At 44.4% G+C, this 20,680-nt stretch overlaps 2 protein-coding genes across 3 annotated transcripts; one reads left to right on the forward strand and one right to left on the reverse strand.

Moving 5' to 3' along the window:
• Nucleotides 1-4,854: 4,854 nt before the first annotated feature.
• Nucleotides 4,855-20,680, reverse strand: ldlrb (low density lipoprotein receptor b). Of its 2 annotated transcripts, XM_052599055.1 has the most exons (17): nt 20,444-20,680; nt 18,320-18,442; nt 18,078-18,200; nt 17,609-17,986; nt 17,413-17,532; nt 17,211-17,333; nt 15,748-15,867; nt 15,536-15,664; nt 15,282-15,453; nt 14,124-14,342; nt 13,927-14,045; nt 13,717-13,856; nt 13,501-13,642; nt 6,823-7,041; nt 6,672-6,746; nt 6,420-6,583; nt 4,855-6,114 (listed from the first exon to the last, which is right to left on the reverse strand). In XM_052599055.1, the coding sequence occupies exons 1-17, from the start codon at nt 20,502-20,504 to the stop codon at nt 6,079-6,081; spliced, it is 2,463 nt and encodes an 820-aa protein (XP_052455015.1). In that variant the 5' UTR covers nt 20,505-20,680; the 3' UTR covers nt 4,855-6,078. The 2 variants fall into 2 exon arrangements, with proteins under 2 accessions (XP_052455015.1, XP_052455016.1); XM_052599056.1 differs by lacking the exon at nt 17,211-17,333 and having other exon boundaries at nt 20,444-20,675.
• Nucleotides 8,865-11,471, forward strand: LOC128015326 (E3 SUMO-protein ligase ZBED1-like). Its single transcript, XM_052599057.1, has 2 exons — nt 8,865-9,945; nt 10,457-11,471. The coding sequence occupies exons 1-2, from the start codon at nt 9,096-9,098 to the stop codon at nt 11,101-11,103; spliced, it is 1,497 nt and encodes a 498-aa protein (XP_052455017.1). The 5' UTR covers nt 8,865-9,095; the 3' UTR covers nt 11,104-11,471.

Raw genomic sequence — 20,680 nt, forward strand, 5'->3', positions numbered from 1 at the left:
TATATATATATATATATATATATATATATATATATAAAATAGCTTTTAATAACTTAAACCAGTTTGAGTTGAGTTGCGTTGTGTTTTTCACTGAGACAAAGTGCTGAATCTAAAATCTCAAACATCAGTGAAAGCAGTCACTCTATTCATGAATCATAATACGATTGTACATTACAGAACATAGAATATCCAATGACTCAATTCTGCATAGAATTAGATCTCAGGTTATCATCATCATGACAACAAGACACGCCCTCCTGCCGCATCACTGCCGTGGTGTGAGTTTAAAACCCCGCCCATCGCGTGGACCTGACCAATGAGATCATCAGAATGAGAATATTCTAAAGCTGCGAGCTGCTGATTGGATGGCATCATTATTCACCTGCACGCTGGGATCTTCAGCAGAAAACACACCATGACTGAATAACACAGGTGTAAACTGATTGGTCATTTAGCAGACACTGAATCTGTGTTCCTAATCTAAACTCACACCTAACCCTAACATTACTGCATGAGTGATGGTCAGCTGGACACTGTGTCCAACTCAGGCCTTCAGAGCCGGATGTTTATATTTATGGTTCCACAAATACAACAATTAATAAACTTGGTTCTATAGATAAGTATGGGTTCATAAATACATAAGTGTGGTTAAAAAAGTGAATGCCACACACAGTTCTTAAGAGCGTCACACATGCATCACTGTTCTGTTCTCGTGTCCGGTTCAACAACATACCAGACATTACTGCAGAGCTGAACATGACGTCCTCACAATGACTTCCGGTCCTTCATCACCTCTGATCCATGAAAAAAACATGAGGATGGAATATGTGATTTAATACTGTAGAACGAGAGAGAAGTTCAGTCACGAGATACTGACGAGTGAATATCAGCAAACACCATGATCAGTGTTTAATAATGAGTGAATGAATGAATGATGAAGGAATGAATATATTAATGATGAATGAATGATGAAGAAATTAATAAATAAATGATAAATGTATAAATTAATGATGATTAAATGAACAATGGATGAATTAATGAATTAATGATAAATGAATGAATGCTGAATGAATGAATGAATGAATGAATGAATGATGGATGGATGAATGATGAATGAATGATAAATGAATGAATGATGAAGAAATGATGAATGAAAGAATTAATGAATGATAAATGAATGATGAATGATAAATGAATGATTGATAAATGAATGAATGATACATTAATTAATGATGAAGGAATGATGAATGAATGATAAATGAAGGAATGAATGATGAAGGAATTAATGAATGAACAAACAAATGAATGAATGAATGAATGATGAAGGAATGATGAATGAATGAAAGAATGAATGAATCAATGAATGGATGAATGAATGAAAGAATGAATGATGAAGGAATTAATGAATGAACGAACAAATGAATGAATGATGAAGGAATGAATGAATGATGAAGGAATTAATGAATTAATGAATGAACAAACAAATGAATGAATGATGAATGAATGAAAGAATGAATGATGAAGGAATTAATGAATGAACGAACAAATTAATGAATGATGAAGAAATTAATTAATGATGAATGATGAATGAATGAATGATAAATGAATGAATGAATGATGAAGGAATGAATGAATGATGAATGGAGGGGTGTGGACTGCTCTGGAGGAGATTCATCAGGATTCTGCTCCTGATAGACAATAAAACATCTTATATGTCAATCAAACGCCTATATTATATTGCCACATTCAAATAAAGATTTTAAAATGCAAGCTAAGTGTCACTAATTAAACAAGTAGGCTATATATTCAGCTAATTGTCTTCCTCTATGTTTCTCATAAACAATTAACGTTTACGTTAGTCAATATGCATTAGAGCTGCCCTCAACTAAAGATTTTTCTGGTCGACTAGAATTCGGTCATTAGTCGACTATTAGTCACACTTTTATTAATAAACCATAAATCATAATAATGAGCCTTTTACTGCCTACATATCCAAATAAGTGCTCAGGCGCACACAAAAAATGCTTGCCACAGCACACCGGCAAATATAATAATTATGAATGTGTTAGGGGAAAACAGCAAGTACACTGCATTAACGTTTTTAATTTATTGTACCATCGTAATTTATTGTTACACTAGTGCTTTCTGTTTTCAGTTTAAGAGTTGAAGTCTGCGACACTGACTAATCTCTTCAGCACCTGTGTGCATGTTTATTACGGATTACATAATGTGAGAATATTTGTTTTCTGTTTGAATTGGTTCGTTGATAAGTTAAACTCTCTATAGCAGTGGTTCCCAACCTTTTTCAGCTCGCGGCCCACACAACCAAACACATATGTTTGCGCGGCCCACTTCAAAAAAATTAACTGACCCCGCTATTGTTGGGTTAATAACTTAGTACTCAGAAGCTAGATTGTTAACTGTATTTATTTAATGAACTAGGGCTGTGCGATAAGGACAAAAAAAAAAAAAAAAACTATCGTGATTTCTTTGATCATTTTTGCGATTATGACAATGCATTCAGGATTAATTTGAAACATATTTCCAAAAGAAAACCAATGCTTTATCAAAAAGTTGTAACGTCTCTAGAACAGACATAAGTGAAAATTATCACTATAGTAAAGATGTAACAAAATTTATAGACTTATGGCAAAAAATAAATAAATAATAAATCCTGTGTACAGGATTTATTTGTTTTTTGCATTGTTCATTGAGTTCATTAATTGTAGCGGTGCCTCAGGTGTTTGCAGTGTGTATATAGTGTGTATGCGGTCAGCAGCGAGAGCGCATAAATATAACGCGAAAGCACATTAAAATAATGCACGAGTGCAAATCTTTCTGATCGCATGCAGATTTCCTTTGCTCTGTCACAAAACCAGACATGCTTGCTCAGATACACACTGCTCTGCGTGGAGAGAGTGTGCGCACTTAAAACACGTCTCCTCTCACTTAAAATGCACTCACAATTTTCTCTATGCTCATGTGTTAGATATGTATTATTTTTGCACGTTTTTATTTCTAGCCTTTTACCGCGTGCAGTGTGAATGCTCTGATCAGTGAACATGGGCTCAGAAAAAAGCCGCATCACAGACAGTGTGTGAACCTGGAGTTAGGCATATGCCCAGTCTGTTCTGTTCTGCTCTCGCGCTAGGAGCACTGCATTCTGATTGGATCTGATAGCATACTACGGGAGGTCAGGGCCGCGGAAATCGCTCAAATCGTGATTTTATGATGATTTCTTTTAATCGCGCATCCCTAGGATGGACTGGAAATGAACAGAAAATATTTGGCGGCCCACCTGCAATACCACCACGACCCACCAGGGGGCCGCGGACCACAGGTTGAAAACCACTGCTCTATAGATTTATTTTTCATGTCTGTAATAAGGCAAGAATAGCTGTCTAGACGACAGAAAACGCTTCATGTTTGCATTCATTATTTTACAAAAGCACAACATCTCATTGCTATTCTGAGTGCACACAAATAAACATAGAGTCTTTACAGATAAAAAAGATGATTACTCTTATCTGTATTATCAATGCCAAAGAACTTTAAGAGTAAATGATCGCAGCGGAGCCTCCATCTGTTCAGCTTCACACTCCACACAAACATGAGCATTTTTCTCTACACTAACATTAGATTGAGCTGCAATGTACTACATATCTAAAGCGAGTGAATGTAAGGAAAGCAGCTGGACCTGATGGGATTTCTGGCCGTGTCCTGCGCTGATCAGCTCGCTGGTTTGTTTACATCCATTTTTAATGAGTCTCTTGCTACATCGGTGGTTCCCACCTCATTCAAAAAATCGGTCATCATCCCTGTGCCTAAGAACAATAAACCCTCCTGTCTGAATGACTATCGTCCAGTTGCCCTCACATCAATAGTCATGAAGGTGTTTGAGGGACTGGTTAAAAACGTCATCTGCTCCTCCATACCATATACTTTGGACCCTCTTCAGTTTGCCTATCACCCAAACAGATCCACCGATGATGCCATCTCTCACATCCTGCACTCTTCTCTCACACACATTGACAGCAATAACAGGAACTATGTAAGGCTGCTATTTATTGACTATAGCTCAGCTTTTAATAATATAGTACCCATAAAGCTAGCTTCTAAACTCATAGACCTCGGCCTGAATTCTTCACTCTGCAACTGGATTCTGGATTTCCTCACCGGCAGACCTCAAGTGGTGAAACTAGGCCAGTACACCTCCAGCTCCATCACCCTGAACGTAGGAGCCCCACAGGGCTGTGTCCTGAGTCCCCTGCTCTTCTCTCTCTACACACATGACTGCGTGTCTTCGCACAGCTCCACATCATTAATCAAATTTGCTGATGATACTGTGGTTCTGGGCCTCATTCACAACAATCACGGACAGTGATTTCACCACTTCATGTGGAATTTATTTTTTCTGCGACTAAGTGACTAATTCAATTTAGGTAATGGCATATACACAGCATTTTAATTAGAATAATCATGACTGATAGTAAAACATGCAAACATAAAAGAAAACCAAACTGGACATTAGAACAGCTATAAATTAAGGTTATTATTAAACATTTGGAGTTGGGATAACCTCCAAACCAAACCAATTAGAAATTATTTTTCTAAAATGTTTATATTCTGAGGTAGATTGCTGGCAACAGCTACTTTGGGATATTTTAGATTTGGTTTTAGTCCTCTTCACTGCTCCGAACGCTTTACAGATTTAGGAGCTAGTTTTAGCCTTAAGATGTTTCGTGAATAAGGGCCTGATATCTGGATGAAAGTGAATCTCAGACCAACACTTGAATAAACACCAGAGAGAAACGGAACAGCAGCAGCATCAAGAAATCAACACAAACACACAGATTTCTGGTTTCAAAATGTGCATTTATTTAAAAACAATGTCAAAAACAGCTGAGTTGTTTCTTTGGGTGTCATTATATTCCGATCACTGGACCACCAGTCCTGAGATAAAGAATTAAAACTCCAACAGGTTTATCCCTTCTTCACAACAGTCAAACTGAACTCAAATGGCGCATCAGTAACAGAATGAGAATCCATTCAAGACTTCACTTTTACTCCACATTTGTGTTTCATCCTTCATAAACGTATAAAAGTCCCTGAATGACGCAGGTTCACTTCCTCTGTAGTGCACATCGATTTCTGGACGATATTTCTATATAGCATCTGATAAACAACACATTCAAAAGAAAAGCAAGAAACTCAAAATTGTACATTTACACAATAAATAAGAGTGTTCTTCGTACAAAGTCTTGGGTTTAGACGGTGTGATGAAGGAGAGACAGACTGTAGATTAATGATTCTTCATTCATCTGATAACAGCGAGCACGCTCCGATCCTTCACATAACACGCTGCACTGGAGCATGCACAACAACAACAGAACATAAACACGTGACTCTAACGGACAGGTGAGGTCAGAGGTCACCCTGAGCACTGATTCACGCTCACGTGTTGAAGGCATCGTGGATTTTTCACACATTCAAACATTACACAGGCACGATCAGATTTAAGGCCCAGATGCAGTCTACAGAATGAAACAGAACTAATGCACTGTCATTCTCATTATTACTAAAGGAGCGCTGTGCATTCATCAAAACAAAGTCAAACAGACTGTTCAAGTGTGTCTGTGAAGGAGAAATATAAATAAAATCTGTGACAGACAACAAACTTAGTGCAAGAAGAGAGACACCCGTCTGCCCTCCACATAATCACAAACATTTACAAAGATCATATTAAATATTACAAAGTGGTAATACCTTCAATAAGAGGATCTTAAAAGCTCACGAATCACAAATGAAACAGCGTTGTGTTTGTAGCAAAGACACAGACTCCAGAAGAGTCTCTGTTTGAGATCTTCTGCTCTTCACTGTGATGATGTCCGTTAGACAGGAGTGTGTGTGAGTGTGAGTGTGTGTGTGTGTGTTTCTACATTCCTTATATGATAGAGGCATGATTAAATCCAGGGCGGATCCTGGGATCGCTTCGCACATGTGGACGAGTGTTTCCTTCAGCTCGCTGAGCAGCATTTAAAGTGACCTTGAGCTTCTGGAGGAACTTCTGGAGGAGCGTCAGGCTGCGTCTTCATCCACACTGATCATCTGACACTGAGACACAAACACACACACACACACACACACACACATTAACACCGGTTCAGTCGATCAGTCAAATGTGTGATAAAAGACTCTGACTCTTTTGTTCTAGTCAAATAAGTCAGTAACTTTCATGTTTCTGCCTCATCAGGACGAATCAGTTCTGCTTACAGTGCTCTTAATTCATCCAGATTTACATCAAATATCTGATAACAGTTTGATTGACAGCTGTCTCTGTGTGTGTGTTTGTGTGTGTGTGTGAGAGAGAGAGAGAGAGAGTGAGTGAGTGTGTGTGAGTGTTTAAGTGAGTGAGGTACCGATGGATGCGAGTATCCGTCCAGACTGGGGCTCCTGAAGATGTGCACCGTGTCGTCGGTCTTCTTCTGGTACACTGGGTTGGTGAAGTGGATGGTGTTGGTGTTCTTCTGCCGCCAGTGTCTCCATAGCAACACACTGCCAACCCCCAGCAGACACACGGCGGCTGAGAGAGAGAGAGAGAGAGAGATGGTCACTGAGCCGATCGGTCAGTGAGACACTCGTGTGTATTATGAGAATGAAGTTTTACTGACCGATTGGAAGTGTGATGTACAAGACTGTGGGATGCTGGGAAGGGCTGGAAACTGGCTCATGTTCTCCATTAATTTCTGTAAAGAAGCAGACAGATGTTAAGTGTGCGATGGGGGGGGGGTGAACATGCATCAGACAGGATGATGGACTGACCGCTCCGAGAGCCCGTATGGTCAGGCATTGATCCGGAGCGTCTGTGTGCAGTTCTGCTCGGAGCCGTGCTGCTCACACCGGACACACACGTCTTCATGTCTGCACCCAGGGTCATGTGATCAGGACAGGCGCAGGTGTATTTGGGCGAGTGCGTGTTAATCTGCGGCGCCGGCAGACACAGAAACTCACAGCCGCCGCCTTCTCTGCACCAGTCCTTTCCTGCCAGAACAACAACAAACCTGCAGATCACCGACTGAGACACAGAAGAACAGCTCACACACACACTGAACACGCTCGCGTCACACAGAAGAAGAGCTCAAACACACACTGGACACGCTCGCGTCACACAGAAGAAGAGCTCAAACACACACTGAACACGCTCGCGTCACACAGAAGAAGAGCTCAAACACACACTGAACATGCTCGCGTCACACAGAAGAAGAGCTCATACACACACTGAACATGCTCGCGTCACACAGAAGAAGAGCTCAAACACACACTGAACACGCTCGCGTCACACAGAAGAAGAGCTCAAACACACACTGAACACGCTCGCGTCACACAGAAGAAGAGCTCATACACACACTGAACATGCTCGCGTCACACAGAAGAAGAGCTCAAACACACACTGAACACGCTCGCGTCACACAGAAGAAGAGCTCAAACAAACACTGAACATGCTCGCGTCACACAGAAGAAGAGCTCAAACACACACTGAACACGCTCGCGTCACAGAAGAACAGCTCAAACACACACTGAACACGCTCGCGTCACAGAAAAACAGCTCAAACACACACCGAACACGCTCGCGTCACACAGAAGAAGAGCTCAAACACACACTGAACACGCTCGCGTCACACAGAAGAAGAGCTCATACACACACTGAACATGCTCGCGTCACACAGAAGAAGAGCTCAAACACACACTGAACACGCTCGCGTCACACAGAAGAAGAGCTCAAACAAACACTGAACATGCTCGCGTCACACAGAAGAAGAGCTCAAACACACACTGAACACGCTCGCGTCACAGAAGAACAGCTCAAACACACACTGAACACGCTCGCGTCACAGAAAAACAGCTCAAACACACACCGAACACGCTCGCGTCACACAGAAGAAGAGCTCAAACACACACTGAACACGCTTGCGTCACACAGAAGAAGAGCTCAAACACACACTGAACATGCTCGCGTCACACAGAAGAAGAGCTCAAACACACACACTGAACACGCTCGCGTCACACAGAAGAAGAGCTCAAACACGCACTGGACACGCTCGCGTCACACAGAAGAAGAGCTCAAACACACACTGAACACGCTTGCGTCACACAGAAGAAGAGCTCAAACACACACACTGAACATGCTCGCGTCACACAGAAGAAGAGCTCAAACACACACACTGAACACGCTCGCGTCACACAGAAGAAGAGCTCAAACACGCACTGGACACGCTCGCGTCACACAGAAGAGCTCAAACACACACTGGACACGCTCGCGTCACACAGAAGAAGAGCTCAAACACACACTGAACATGCTCGCGTCACACAGAAGAAGAGCTCAAACACACACACTGAACACACTCGTGTCACACAGAAGAAGAGCTCAAACACACACTGAACATGCTCGCGTCACACAGAAGAGCTCAGACACACACTGGACACGCTCGCGTCACACAGAAGAAGTGCTCAAACACACACTGAACATGCTCGTGTCACACAGAAGAAGAGCTCAAACACACACCGAACACGCTCGCGTCACAGAAGAACAGCTCAAACACACACAGAACACGCTCGCGTCACAGAAGAACAGCTCAAACACGCACTGAACACGCTCGCGTCACACAGAAGAAGAGCTCAAACACGCACTGGACACGCTCGCATTACAGAAGAACAGCTCAAACACACACTGAACACGCTCGCATCACACAGAAGAAGAGCTCAAACACACACACTGAACATGCTCGTGTCACACAGAAGAAGAGCTCAAACACGCACTGGACACTAGTGCTGCACGATTAATCGTATCGTAATCGCAATCGCGATGTCAGCCTGTGCGATTATATGACGGGAAATGTTGCGATTATATTAAATAAATAAGTGTGTGGACTTAAACACACATTTTCTGAGAACAGTTTGCCGATTTTTCGTGCCGCTAACAAAACAAACAAAAAAAGATGAAAAAAAAAAAGATCTGACAGTCTATCAGTATAAGCAAGTGCACGTGTGGCGTGCGTGTTCACTTTTGTGAGCAGCGCTGAGAGACCAGAACGAAGATGGATGCCGAGGAGACTGATCTGGTAGCCAAAAAAAACTCTACCTCTGTTATATGGCGATATTTCGGATTTGAGATTACTGACACTGAGCAGAGAGATGTACTGTGCAAGATTTGCAAAATTAAAGTCGCTACATCACGTGGCAATACGACAAATTTATATCAGCACCTGAAACAGCACAGAGAAAAATATGATGAATGCATGACGATGAAAACCCAGATTAGTAAAGAGACAGGTGAAGGAAACAAGGCACAAGCTGTTCCCCGAACAAAACAATGCGCAATTACAGATGTGTTTGCAAGTCTCACGCCATATGATAAGTCTTCGCATAGACATAAAGAAATCACCGACTCCATAACCTACTACTTGGCAAAAGACATGACGCCCATACACACCGTAAGTAAAGTGGGATTTCAGAAAATGATCCGCACACTGGACAAGAGGTACCAGCTGCCCTCTCGAAACTATTTCTCTCAAGTAGCGATACCTAAACTTTATAACTCGCGCCGTGACGAAGTTCAAAAGGAAATGGCTTCGGTGACGTTCTTTTCAACCACTACGGACCTGTGGTCAAGCAGGACAAGTGAACCGTATATTAGCTTGACTGTGCACTTTGTCAACGAGGAGTTTGAATTGAAAAGCCGCTGCCTTCAAACATCGTATTTCCCCGCCGACCACACAGGAGAGAACATAGCCTTGGGCTTGAGAGAGGCACTGGCTGCGTGGGACCTCTGTGAGGAGCGTCAGGTCGCCATCACTACAGACAACGGCACCAACATTGTCAAAGCAGTGGAGCTTAATCAATGGACTAGAATCCAGTGTTTTGGGCATAGACTTCATTTGGCCATTGGTAAGTTAAATTGATTTCATATTTTGTTATTAGACGGGCAGTACGACAAATCGCATGCAAATGCACGTCTTTTCAGTAAAGCCGGTCCTGTAATCAGTAGTAAATCTCCATCACATATGTGTTTCAGATAGAGCAGCTCTGTGTAGTAAGCGCTGCTGAAAGCACACACATGATGGAGATTTACTACTCATTACAGGACCGGCCAACTATGGGGTTAGGGGCAGTTGTACCCTCGATTTATTAATGAAATCATTTTAAATACAGTGTAAAATTATGTGTATCACAAAAGATACTAGGAGTAGCCTATTTCATTAAGTGCTAATAATTAGCATTAAACATAACTCTGTAAGAGTGTAAAGAACAAATCTGCCATAGCTATTTGCCTACTACTATTAGGCCTAGAGTGGTGACATGATTTGATGAAAACACTGTGTGTGTGTGTGTGTGTGTGTGTGTGTGTTGTCATTTTTGTATTTTGTATTACATTTTTTTTTCATCTTATCATTCACAGAAAATGCTCTGAAAGATAATGCACAATGCATTAACAGAGCTACTGGGATATGCAGGAAGATTGTGGGCCACTTCTCCCATAGTTGGAAGAAAAGAGTGGCCTTGAAGGAAGCACAACAAGAGCTGAACCTCCCAGAGCATGCCATGGTGACAGACTGCTCAACACGATGGGGTTCCACTCAGAAAATGATAGCAAGAGTCCTGGAGCAGCAAAGTGCGTTGTCCAAGGTTCTCTCTACAGACCGCAAAGTGCGACACCTACTCCCTTCATGGCAGGACCTGGAGGTCTTGGAATCTGTAAACAAGGCACTAAGCCCACTCCAGGACTTTACAGATGCCTTATCTGGTGAGAGTTATGTGAGCATATCTTGTGTGAAACCTGCTCTGCATCTTCTGAACACCTCAGTGCTGGCTGAAGACGAAGCAGACACTGAACTGACCAAATCACTGAAAACAAAAATCCTTAGCTACCTCAACAACAAATATGAAGGCACACAGGACTTGCTAAACTTCACCACTTTCCTAGACCCAAGGTTCAGAACTCAATACATCTGTGAAGAGGAGATCCAGACCTTGAAGGAACGAGCCATCTCTGAATTGATAGTGAGTAAAACCAGAGTTTACCTAACTGGTAAGAATTCAATCTAACAAATTTCTAAAACATGCATTTTTTTTAATATTTGTTTCAGGAAATTCACCAGCAGCAGTCTGTTGCCCAAAGCACTGCAGTGATGGAGAATGATAGCCTGGATGTGGAAAGTCCACCTGCTGCTAAAGCCAAGAAGAAAACTCTGGCCAGTTTCTTCAAGGAAACCACATGCACAGCACCAAGAACATCATTGTCATCCACATTTGATTCCATGGCACAGTTTAGAGAAGCAGTGACCGCTGAACTCAATGCTTACATTTACATGCCATGTGTAGACCATGGAGAAGATCCACTGAAATGGTGGAAGTTTCACAAAGTAAACTTCCCTAGGCTATGCAAACTAGCACAGAAATATCTGGGCATACAAGCAACAAGCTCTGCATCAGAGAGAGCTTTTAGCACTAGTGGTAATGTTGTGTCGAATCATCGCTCCTGTCTGAAACCAGAGAAAGTAGACATGCTTGTCTTTTTGGCAAAGAACCTCTAATGTGATCAGTTTAACTGTTTAGAAAGAGGATTTAAAAGTACCAGTTGGTCATTTAAAAAAAAAAAAAAAAGATTTAGTGGTTTGACTTTGAACAACAATTTTATATGCAGTTGTTGTTTTTTTTATTTTCAGTATGTTACCTCCTGCGTAAATGTCCCTGTTTGTATGGACAAAATGTTTAAAATATCTTATTTTTGTGAAAATGTGTATGTTTTTATTTATTGTTTTATTTAATTTAGCTATATATTTGAGAAAATAAGTTTACATTAATAAGAATGTTATTTCATTTTCTAAAAATTATTTATTTTGAAACCATTTCTAGTTTTACAAATACACATTTCAGCATTATTACTAATCTGTGTGTGCATTTTCCTTAAAAACCCATCAAGTTGACTCACGATACCATTTATTATAATCGTATATCGCAATATTGACCTCAATAATCGCAATATGACAATTTTCCCAAATCGTACAGCCCTACTGGACACGCTCGCGTCACACAGAAGAGGAGCTCAAACACACACCGAACACGCTCGCGTCACACAGAAGAAGAGCTCAAACACGCACCGGACACGCTCGCGTCACACAGAAGAACAGCTCAAACACACACCGAACACGCTCGCGTCACACAGAAGAAGAGCTCAAACACACACTGAACACGCTCGCGTCACACAGAAGAAGAGCTCATACACACACTGAACATGCTCGCGTCACACAGAAGAGCTCAAACACACACTGGACACGCTCGCGTCACACAGAAGAGCTCAAACACACACTGAACACGCTCGCGTCACACAGAAGAAGAGCTCAAACACACACAGAACACGCTCGCGTCACAGAAGAACAGCTCAAACACACACAGAACACGCTCGCGTCACACAGAAGAACAGCTCAAACACACACACTGAACATGCTCGTGTCACACAGAAGAAGAGCTCAAACACACACTGGACACGCTCGCGTCACACAGAAGAGGAGCTCAAACACACACCAAACACGCTCGCGTCACAGAAGAACAGCTCAAACACACACCAAACACGCTCGCGTCACACAGAAGAAGAGCTCAAACACGCACCGGACACGCTCGCGTCACACAGAAGAGGAGCTCAAACACACACTGAACACGCTCGCGTCACACAGAAGAAGAGCTCAAACACACACAGAACACGCTCGCGTCACAGAAGAACAGCTCAAACACACACAGAACACGCTCGCGTCACACAGAAGAAGAGCTCAAACACACACACTGAACATGCTCGTGTCACACAGAAGAAGAGCTCAAACACACACTGGACACGCTCGCGTCACACAGAAGAGGAGCTCAAACACACACCAAACACGCTCGCGTCACAGAAGAACAGCTCAAACACACACCAAACACGCTCGCGTCACAGAAGAACAGCTCAAACACACACCGAACACGCTCGCGTCACACAGAAGAACAGCTCAAACACACACCGAACACGCTCGCGTCACACAGAAGAAGAGCTCAAACACACACAGAACACGCTCGCGTCACAGAAGAACAGCTCAAACACACACAGAACACGCTCGCATCACAGAAGAACAGCTCAAACACTGAACACGCTCGCGTCACACAGAAGAAGAGCTCAAACACACACAGAACACGCTCGCGTCACAGAAGAACAGCTCAAACACACACAGAACACGCTCGCGTCACAGAAGAACAGCTCAAACACTGAACACGCTCGCGTCACACAGAAGAAGAGCTCAAACACGCACTGGACACGCTCGCATTACAGAGGAACAGCTCAAACACACACTGAACACGCTCGCGTCACACAGAAGAAGAGCTCAAACACACACTGAACACGCTCGCGTCACACAGAAGAAGAGCTCAAACACACACTGAACACGCTCGCATCACGTGAAGCGCTGTGGTTCTCACCAGAAGGCTGTCTGAGACTGTGATAAAGCACCATGTTTCCCGGACCCTGCAGGTGCTCGGCCACAGCGGCGATGTCTCGTCCTGTCACACGGTTGGCGCTCCAGATGCTGTTACTGTGTTTGTTGGTCCAGAAGACTTTCTCCTGTGGGACAGACACACACATGAGCACCGGATGAAGGACACACACGCTCACGTCTCAGCGGCGACGCCACGCACCTCGAACACGGCCAGCGCCAGCGGATGCCACAGCTTCTGCTCCCCGTGGATCAGTGTGTGCCGCCCATCTCCATTCACGCTGATGCTGGACAGTGTGTGCAGCTTCGAGTCGACCCAGTACAGCCGGCCGCTCAACACATCTGCACACAAAGTGTCACGCGTCAGCACACGCCTTACATGGACTTCACACGCATCATCTGTGTGACTCACCGAGCGTGATGCCGTTGGGCCAGACGATGCCTTCTGTGACGAGAGCCGTCCGGTCCACTCCGTTCAGCCCGCTCTTCTCGATCCGTGCTGGCTCGCCACAGTCCGTCCAGAACATGAAACTGTGAAACAGATCAATAATCAGTACGAGCGCTTTCACACACGCTTCATCCCGTCCACACACACACACACACACTCACTTGCTCTGCGGGTCGACAACGATCGCGTGTGGATTCTGCAGGCCCTCGCTGACCAGCGTCTTGCGCTTGCTGCCGTCAGCCGTAGCCACAGAGATGGTTCGGAGATCACTGTCTGTCCAGTAGATGTTTCCGTGGATCCAGTCCACCGCCAGCCCCTCGGGGCGGGAGAGCCGGCTGTCAATCACAGTGCTGGGGTGGGCGGGGTCAGTGGCCGCGGCGCTGTAGGACACACACGCACACACGAGATATACTATGAACACACGCAGAAACACGATGACACATGATGTTCTGATTCAGCATTACACTAGCAAATAAACTGAGCTGAAATACTGATTAAAACTATTTTATTTCCAGTAGAATCTACCAGAGCAATGGAACAAATAACTGAGACGGCGGTCAATGAAAGAGTTAATCAGTGAGCAGTGTTGGGAGAAATTACTTTTAAAAGTTATGAATTACAATGCTGTGTTACTCCATTAAAATACTTTTTTTACATTACTTTTTGTCACCTAGGCTTGGTTTACTAATTAGTTTTTTAATAAACAGAAATGATATTTCTGGCCAGTGTAAAGGCTCTCTCACACCAGAAGTGATCTGAATCTGCGTTCACTCCTGATTCTCTCAACACAGAGACAGGACAGCGGTCAGTCAGTACACTGCTGCTCATTTGAAAGAGTAACTCAGATGTTGTTAATTTAAAAAGGGGAAGTCGTGGGAAGTCGTGGCCTAATGGTTAGAGGGTTGGACTCCCAATTGAAGGGTTGTGAGTTCGAGTCTCGGGCCGGACGGAATTGTGGGTGGGTGGAGTGCATGAAAAGTTCTCTCTCCACCTTCAATACCACGACTTAGGAGCCCTTGAGCAAGGCATCGAACCCCCAACTGCTCCCCGGGCGCCGCAGCATAAATGATGAACACTGCTCCGGGTGTGTGTGTGTGTGTGTGTGTGTGTGTGTGTGTGTTCACTGCTCTGTGTGTGTGCACTTCGGATGGGTTAAATGCAGAGCACAAATTCTGAGTATACTTGGCTGAATGTCACGTCACTTTTTCACTTTTTTTAAAAGGAATGAGCTCCTTAACAAGTTACCTGAAAAAAAGCAATCTGATTACATAACGCGCATTACTGCCAGTGGTCAATCAGTCACGCTCAGCGTCTCTCACCTGTAGATCTTCTTCAGGCTCATGTCAGACCAGAAGATGGTGTTGTTGTGAACATCCACGTCCAGCGCCTGCACGTTCTTCTGCCGGCGGATCAGAGCCGTGTACGTCCGGCTGCCCAGCTCCATCTTCCTGACCTCGTGCTGCGTGCTGAAGAGCAGGAACGCACCGGACCCTGCAGGACGACACATGCATCTCACTCTCTGAGCCGTTACCCATAATTCCCTCTGATCACTCGTCTCTGTTCGGTCACGCACCTGTTACTGCTTTGCAGTCTTTGGTCATGTGATCCAGCTCAAACCCATCTTCACAGTCACACCTGAAGCTGCCCGGCAGGTTTATGCAGATCTGAGTGCATCTGTCTGCGTCTGCACACTCGTCCACGTCTACACACACACACACACACACGTGATGAGACCAAACACACTCACAGACCATAATGCACTGGGCTCATGGGGACGGAGCTCACCTTCACAGTGTGTGCGGTTGATCAGGTGGAATCCGTCTGGACACACACACTCGTATCCCATCTTCAGGTCACTGCACGTGTGGGAACAGCCGCCTTTGTTAGTGAGGCACTCGTTAATATCTGCGCAGAGGAAACACACACGTCACATGATCAGCTCCACAGTCACATGATCAGCTCCACAGTCACATGACCACCTCCACAGTCACATGAGGTGCGTTTGACTTAACGCAGAACTGCACAAACCAATCGCAATCTTGAAGCAGTGCATGCAGGTTAGAATTTTTGTCCGGCTTGAGATGGCACAGATGCCACATGACTACAATCACATGTGTTTCGGGTTAGATGAACCTTTTCAGTCCCATGAAAAGTTAATGGTCACAAATCTGTGTTTTTAGAATGGTAAAAGCTTTTGTATTGTAGTCGCACTGTTTTTATTGAGTCATGTTTATCATACAACACTAAATAAAAGCACATATACCCCCACTTTATTACTATTTAAATAGTATAAGATTATGTTGAACTTTATTCTTGAAAATATGGCGCTGTATTAAGCAGCATATAAAGAGTGTTTGTTGCTCATGAAAACATTTCTGAAATGTCTCTGTTGCCTATTTGACAAATACTGCATTATTTACCTCATCTGTGATAAAGTATGAAAACACCGAGTAACTGTCAGTTTTCAACTCCGTCCTGATCACCCCCCCCCTCCAGTCGTGGGATCACCCCGCCCCCCTTCCAGTCACAAAAAGTAATCATTTGTTTTATGTTAAATTGAATTGTGAGTTCATATTAACGCTCATGTTACTCAAAGAAATGTTTGCAAAAAAAAAAAAAAAAAAAACGCTAATATTTTCTGACGTCATATCATTAACTGCGTGATAGTTCCACAGTTCCGGATTATAAGTCGCACTGTTTTTCATAGTTTGGCTGGTCCTGCGACTTATAGTCAGGTGCGACTCATTTCTCAAAATTAATTTGACCTGAACAAAGAGAAATGAAGCAAGAGTTCACATGACCGTCTCCAGCCGCTAGAGGGCGCTCTATGCTGCTCAGTTCTCCTGTAGTCTACACTGAAGACATAGAGCGCCCTCTCACGGCTGGAGACGGTAATGTTTTCTCTCGGTTCTTGGTTCTAAATAAATGCAACTTATAGTCCAGTACGACTTATATATGTTTTTTTCCTCATCATGACGTATTTTTGGATGATGAATGAACGATGAATGATGTCGTGTGATGTCATAGTAGTGTTGTCCCAATCCTTAGGGGAATATTTTCTCCCCTACCCATTCACACTGTGTTTCATGGGACAAGGGGAAGGGGAAGGGGAAGGGGTATAAAATAGATTTGGGATTGGGCCTTAATAGTTCATCCAGAAATGAACACTCTGTCATCATTTACTCATCCTCATTTCATTCCAAACCTGTAAGAGTTTCTTTCTTCTGCTGAACACAAAAGAGACTCACTGCAGTCTGTGAGAGGCTCATCTGAGCCGTCGGGGCAGTCTCTCTGACCGTCACACACACGGTCTGCTCTGATGCACTCTCCACTGCGACACTGAAACACGCTCGGTCCGGCACACGCATGCACTGCAGAGAGAGAGACAGTTACAGACGGACAGGTACAGACGGACAGCAGCTTGATCTCATCCTCACGTGTGACCCTCACCGGTGCAGTCCGTCTCATCGCTGTGATCCCGGCAGTCAGGTTTCCCATCACACTGGTGTATTCCCGGGACACAGCTGCCGTCGTTACACAGGAACTCATCTGGACGGCAGGTGGACACAGCTGTGACAGAAACAGGATGTGAGCGAAGGATCTCTCAGACACGTCTGCTCTACACCATCTAACACACGTGACTCACTGCAGTTGTGTTCGTCTGATCCGTCTGCGCAGTCATTGCCTCCGTCACACCTCCAGCTGCCGTGGACACACTCCCCGCTGGAGCACAGGAACTCGTGATCGCGACAGACCGTCCGAGGCTTCTGACCCGTGCCGCCTGGGCAGTTCTGTGTCCACTCGTCTGAGCCGTCTGTGCAGTCAGCGTCGCCGTCGCAGGCCCAGAGCCGCGGCACACACACAGAGTTATTGCACTGGAAGGATCCGGGGCCGCAGGTGGGCACAGGACAGGACGCCTCGTCACTGCCGTCATCACAGTCAGAGTCAGAGTCACACACGAAGGACAGCGACACACACTGACCGCTGCGGCAGCGGAACTCCTCATCCGTGCAATTCTTCAGCACTGAAACAACACAAGAACAAAACCATCGTGAGCACAGCTGAACATGTGACGTGTCGTCTAGTAAACGTGGGCTTTAGATGGTTATATTTACCGCAGCCCTGCTCGTCTGCACCGTTCTCACAGTCAGACTTCCCGTCGCAGCGCCACCTGGTGGACACACACTGATTGAGACGCCCGCCGCAGCTGAACTGACTCGACAAACACTTCTTGTTACCTGCAGCGGAGAGTGAGCATTAGCAGACTGACACTCAATCATCTCAACAGTGAATGTAAACATGTCTTTTCGCAGCTAACTGTTTTCAGCGGTGCAGTGATGAGGAGTGTGTGACTCACTGCAGGACTCCAGCAGCTCGTCGCTTCCATCGCCGCAGTCGTCCGTCTGATCACAGACCCAGCGGCTCGTGATGCACTTCCCATTAGCACAGCTGAACTGCTCCTGACTGCAGACGGCCGCACCTGACACACACACACACATGCGTGAGGCTCTACACACTCATCTCTACTCCACTGTCACATGATCACATCAGTCATTCTTGCTGTGTCCCCATCCTTAAAATTAAAACATTAACTTGTGCACTTTCATAAAACATCTAACAGAATCATAAAGTTAAATGTTTATATGTGTCAGCAGAGAGAGAGACAGACGGAAAGAGAGTGTGTGTGTGTGTGTGTGTGTGTGTGAGAGAGAGAGAGAGAAAGAATGAAAGAGACAGAGAGAGAGAGAGAGAGAGAGAGAGAGAGAGAGAGATAATCTTTGCACGAAGCATTTGTTGATTAGAAACACTCCGTGTCTTTGACTGATGACAGGTGTGTAGTGTCTCTTTAAGACAATGGCAAAGGCGGAGTTAATAATCACACCACCAGTTACTCACTGGTCTCTATGGAAACATTTGCATAACCAAGATACAGAGGAGATGGAGGAGGTGGAGCTTGATGGAAAATATCCAGAATGATGTTTAGAGAAACTGACTGATCTGACTCTACAGTATTTAAGAAACAATTATATATTTGTGCTTGATATAAACCACATTAACCAACTAAAACTCAACTGGTTTTCCTCCATGAACCTGAATTCCCCAAATACACACAGGGTGTGACAAGCCCATTGTGTGTGTGTGTGTGTGTGTGTGTGTGTGTGTGTGTGTGTGTGAGAGAGGACAACCAACATGCGAACTACCTTCACACTGCACTATATGCAAAGACACCTTTATAAATACTATAAGATTATATATTTAAAAAATTGTTACCATATTTGAACGTTTATATATATTCTTATGTAGAGTGTTATTAACGCTTTGGCAATGTAAAGATTCCTTTCACCGTTCCAATACAGCTAAACTCCCCAAAACAGATCTCTCTCTCTCTATCACACACACACAGACACACACACTCTCTCTCTCTGTCACTCCTCTCTCTCTGTCTCTCCCTCTTCTGTTTCAGTAAATGATGGATGTGATGTGTGGCCTAGTAAGGGAATTCCATACTCGGAATTTGTGCTCTGCATTTAACCCACACAGCAGTAGTAAACACACACACACACACACACACACACACACACACACACACACTTCTGTCTGAATGAGATGCAGATGTTCCAGCATCAGAGCAGAAGATCATCGGGATCAGAGGCTAAACCCGTCCTCATTAGAAACACAATCATGAAGCTGCTTTGATTCTTTGCTGAATCTCAGCGTTTGTGTGTTTTACTGAGGTTTAACAAACTCCCGCGAGAATAACGGTGTGTTGAGCGTGACGGCATCAGGTGTGTGTCAAGAACTGGACAAACCACATACTTCCTGTCAGATTTCCTCTAGATATCTTTACGACAAATCCCCGTTCAGACCTGCATGAGTCTGGTCGTTCATGAGCTGCAGCAGGACAATCTCTGAACCTCAGTCTACAGAGTTCGACGCGGACCGATCGGTGTTTCACATCAAAGTACCGCGACAGCTATTTGATACTTGGATTGATACATCGATCGATCTGCGCCGCTTCCAGTCGAACACACCTAGAGCTGATTCTCGTCCGACTGGGCTGTCAAAAACGACCAATCAGAAGCAGAATTTCAACTCCCTGATTGGCGCGTCCAACCAATCAGCGAAAGCGTCGCGCATGCGCTTCAGCGGCGGCCAATCAGGAGGCGCGTTTATTCTGCCATAGGAGCGAGGTTAAAGAGACCGACACTGTGACTGTCCCACGCGCGATACAATCATAAAACACCGATACCGGATCTAATAAACCCTTATATACACTGTATATATACACAGACCCCGAGATAAAAGCCACAGACAGCGTCAGCCGTTTATTCACAAGACAAAACAAAAACAGGAAGAGTTTGAACAACATCGGGTAATCCCAAGAAAGAAGAAACAAAGAACAGAATAAATATCTTGTGAATTGTGAAACAAGGCTCTGAACACATAGACAAGCAGATCTGCATCATAAACCGACACTCACGGGTTCCGTGGACGCAGTGAAGCAGAAGAACCGAGCAGATGAAGCCGAGCCGAATCCCCATCACCTGCGATGTTCTGATCAATCACAGACAGATCGATATCAGTCACAGAAGCGCTGCTCGAACAGCTCAGTATTATCAGATGTCCGCGGATCACTGATGCTTGTGTGGAGCTTGACCAGTGACAGGGCAGTTCTGACCTCCAGGTGCAAATCCCATCGATTTGAATGAAGCAGACC

This window comes from Carassius gibelio, chromosome A6, assembly GCF_023724105.1.
Source record: "Carassius gibelio isolate Cgi1373 ecotype wild population from Czech Republic chromosome A6, carGib1.2-hapl.c, whole genome shotgun sequence".
Classification (NCBI taxonomy): Eukaryota; Metazoa; Chordata; class Actinopteri; order Cypriniformes; family Cyprinidae; genus Carassius; species Carassius gibelio.